The sequence below is a fragment of the Lepidochelys olivacea genome, assembly GCF_965140295.1.
Source record: "Lepidochelys olivacea isolate rLepOli2 genome assembly, chromosome: 24".
In the NCBI taxonomy this organism is placed as follows: Eukaryota; Metazoa; Chordata; order Testudines; family Cheloniidae; genus Lepidochelys; species Lepidochelys olivacea.
In genome coordinates this window covers 2,384,885-2,388,823 of record NC_140434.1, presented here as the reverse complement: position 1 = coordinate 2,388,823, position 3,939 = coordinate 2,384,885, and the positions used below count along the sequence as shown (strand labels likewise).

At 45.3% G+C, this 3,939-nt stretch overlaps 1 protein-coding gene across 1 annotated transcript; it reads right to left on the bottom strand.

The window, feature by feature from the left end:
• Window positions 1-1,186: 1,186 nt before the first annotated feature.
• Window positions 1,187-3,939, bottom strand: LOC311512697 (uncharacterized protein). The gene is made up of 2 exons (XM_084614036.1): window positions 3,834-3,939; window positions 1,187-2,456 (listed from the first exon to the last, which is right to left on the bottom strand). Exon 2 carries the CDS (start codon window positions 2,438-2,440, stop codon window positions 1,796-1,798), a length of 645 nt encoding a protein of 214 aa, XP_084470162.1. The 5' UTR covers window positions 2,441-2,456; window positions 3,834-3,939; the 3' UTR covers window positions 1,187-1,795.

Genomic DNA, 3,939 nt, shown 5'->3' with positions numbered 1-3,939 from the left:
CCCCAGATCACAGCTTCATTGAGAACAAATACCCGAATTTCGCCCATCTCCCTCTCTAAAATATTCTCAGTCCTTTCCCTCAGGAAAGCACAGTGGGATCTCCAGCAGCAGCTGACACTGGAGGTGGTGATGGGGACGTATGTGGTGATAGAACCTTATACCGTTATGGAGGCTTATGTAGTTGGGGGGTCCCTTTGGTTCTGGGACATGACATGGTTATCGGGATTCATATGGTTAGGAAAAAGAAAAGGAGGACTTGTGGCACCTTAGAGACTAACCAATTTATTTGAGCATAAAAGATTCTGTGGTTACAAGGCACTTTATGGTTGTGGGAGGAATATAGTGTTGTGGGGATGGTGATGGGGCCATGGGTACCTTAATGGAAACAGTGGGCTCTGTTAAACCCAGTAGGCATATGCAAAGAAAAAGGAAGAACCAGGAAATGAACAGCAAGATACAGATTGATGGTTTAGCGCATAGGCCTGTCTTTGAGAAGTCCTGAGTACATCGAACTCTTTGTGAAATAACAAAAGAGCTCCACTTTATCAGCACCTCTGCAAACATGCCGAATGTTTCCCATCATTCACAGGATGGGTCTTCTAATGCCTTCCTGGCTATGCGCTTCCACTGTTATCAACACAGTGGGCCTGATTCTCTACTGCGCTATGGGTTTTTACACCACTCTGTAAAGTGCAAAGGCAGCAGGGCCTTAAAGGTGTATGGGACCTACATTTGTAGTGACTTTCCTGCCTCTTTCCAATGCCAGAGGAGTGTCACAAGACTTTAGTGTCAAGGAGAATCAGGCTAGGTTCTCTCCTATCCAGGAATAAGGAGCGTTTCTTTAAGCCTTTTAACTTTCTAACAGCAGCTGCATAACGTAGAAACTTTTTGATCTTCAGCTTTTGTTGTGTTTTCGTTACGTTGTGACAGACCAGGGTGAAACAAGGAATTAACAATGGTGGCAAACAGACTTGATTGTCAAACTCTACAGCTGTGATCTTTTAATATCTCGAAAAGCTTCCACATCGCTATGAACCACTTAAAGGGCTTTAATCTCCTATCACTCCATGCCTTCGAAAGTTGCAACTTGAGAGGTGTCTGGTGCTGCCTGCTCTACAGGGATGAATTTCATGCAGCAGGATTTCTAAACAAGGAGGGAGGAACAAGGAAAGCCAGAAGACCGATATTACGATGCAGCATAGTTTTTAATGAGAATGAAATTTGCAATACACAGTTACAGATAGAAATAATACACAAGAGAAAGAAGGTATTTCACGTGTTTCCAGAGGGGCTGCGACTGAATGAAATTTGCAATACACAGTTACAGAAAGAAATAATACACAAGAGAAAGAAGGTATTTCACGTGTTTCCAGAGGGGCTGCGACTGATCACCCGCTTCCTTGCGATGCATTTGAGGCGAGATGTTGTTTTTCCTTTTTCGCAGGTGCAGAGTTGGACAAACAAATTAAAGCGATAATAAATACAACTGATGCCTGTTTTAAGGCCCCTGTTTCCTTCACACTGAGGGGTAAGTGCAAACAACCTGAGTGTAATTCAGAATGAGTCCACATGTGACTAAGAGACTAAGCACGTGGTTGGGAAAGCATTGGCAGAAAAAGTTTAAAGCATAACATTAGAAATGGGTCTAGGAGACAAAGGCGCTGAGCAGACACAGCTCGCGATGAATTCAAGTGGAGCCATGCCTGCACAGCGCTTCTGAAATCTCCATCTGAATCTGTAGCTTGTTCTTCATTTCCTGGTCTTTTTTTTTTTACCATTGATATTCCTGCAAGGTTTAACATGGTGTACAGCTTCCACTCAGGTACCTATGGCAAGATACCCCGGAACCGGATAATCCTCCATAACCGTAACCTCCCCCGTAACCACACAGTCCACCATAACGGCCCCCATAACCGCACAGTCCGCCATAAGGGCCCCCGCAACCACTCAATCCCCCGTAACCATAATGGCCCCCGTAACCACACAATCCCCCGAAACCACCCCCATAACCATACAATCCCCCGTAACCGCACAGTCCACCATAACGGCCCCCGTAACTACTCAATCCCCCGTAACCATAACGGCCCCCATAAGCACCTAATCTCCCGTAACCATACAATCCTCCGTAACGGCCTCCATAAGCACCTGATCCCCCGTAACCATACAATCCTCCGTAACGGCCTCCATAGCCGTACAATCCCCCCAAACCGAATGAACCCCCATAGCCGGCTCCGACCACAGGTGCTCCTACAGCTGCCACTTCACTCTGCTGAGGGAAAGTGCTGAGAATTGGTCCCGGGATGGTCACGACAACGGGTGATGGTCTGATGACCACTTCAGAGTCAGGGCACTGCCTAACACATGGCTCGTTCCAGCTGCCAGAAACTGGACTGGGCTGGGCCACCCCGCATTCTGGATAGCACAGGCTGGAGCAAGACATCTTTCTGTGTGCAAACCTGAAACACACAACAAAACATAAGAAGATAAGAATGGCCATACTGGGTCAGATCAAAGGTCCATCAAGCCCAGTATCCTGTCCTCTGACAGTGGCCAATGGCAGGTGCCCCAAAGGGAAAGACCAGGTTATCATCAAGTGATCCATGCCCTGTCACCCAATCCCAGCTTCTGGAAAACAGAGGACACCACTCCTGCCCATCCTGGCTCATAGCCATTGATGGACCTATCTTTCATGAATCTATCTAGCTCCCTCTTGAACCCCATTATAGTACTGGCCTTCACAACAGCCTCTGGCAAGGAGTTCCAGAGGTTGACAGGGAATAGAGTAAAGAAAAGGTACTAGTGTCAGTGGAAGAAAAGACTCAAAACTCGGTTACTCTTGCAGTGATGTCGCTGTGGGGCCCAAGAGAGAGAAGGAGTGGATTTAGTCCCTATGTTTGTGGCTGCGTATTGGTCCCTATTTCCTCTTTCTATGCCTCTTATCCACTCACAGTAAACTTCCCTCCCAACAGGCCCATTTGAACCCTTCTCAATGACTTTGTCTGAAAAACCAGTAAGAGTAACTATTTCATTGACGGACCCCCGGGATTCGGTGTCCATTATAGACATTGCTCAAAGAGAACATGGCTGGGATACTGCTATCATTAGCTTTCCTTTGAAGATTCAACCTCTGCATTCAAACCAGTTGAGTCCAGTGCCAGAATGTGGCTCTTTGGCTTTCTAAACCTTGGGAGTCACGAATACTTGCGGATGAATAAACAGAAACTTTTCTTTTCTTCAAATAAATCACTAAGGACAAGATCCTCAGCTCTGGTAAAATGGGTTCAGGTCCACTGACTTCTATGGAGCGACAATAAATTATACCATCTGAGTATAAGAATCTTCAATGGGTATTTCTGCTCATAAGAACATTGGAATTGCTAGACTGGATCACACCAGTTGTCAGCTTAATAATTCTCCTGCCTCCAATAGTGAGGAGTAACGGCTACTTCCAAATAAAGTAGAAGACCCCTAAATTGGCCATGTATGGAATAAACTGGGAAAGTTTCTTCCTAATCTAGCCAAGCAAAAAATGGCTAAGAAACTTTCTAAAATTACTTTAGGAAGATTTAAATGCCCGAAATCAATTTCCAGTTATTAGGAAATATGTTTCTCAGTTGCATTTGGTGCTCCTAAAATCCCCACCTTTGGCTTCAAATCATGGATCCACCACAACCAGCTACTGATTATCTACACAAGATAATTATGTATGGAACAACGCTCTAATCCCTGATAAAAATCACAGAGCGTACATGCAAGATTCAGTCTTAAATGGAAATAGATCCTACTGTGACACCTCTTGATGTTAGAAAGAGTTTGATTCAAATTGGACTTACCCAGTTGACCGAGGAGCTGAAGTGTGGAGAAGTGTTTAGAAGGACCCTGAGTTGTGAGCGCTTTTATACAGTGTCTAGGACTGCCTGGAGGATCTGTGATGCGTTT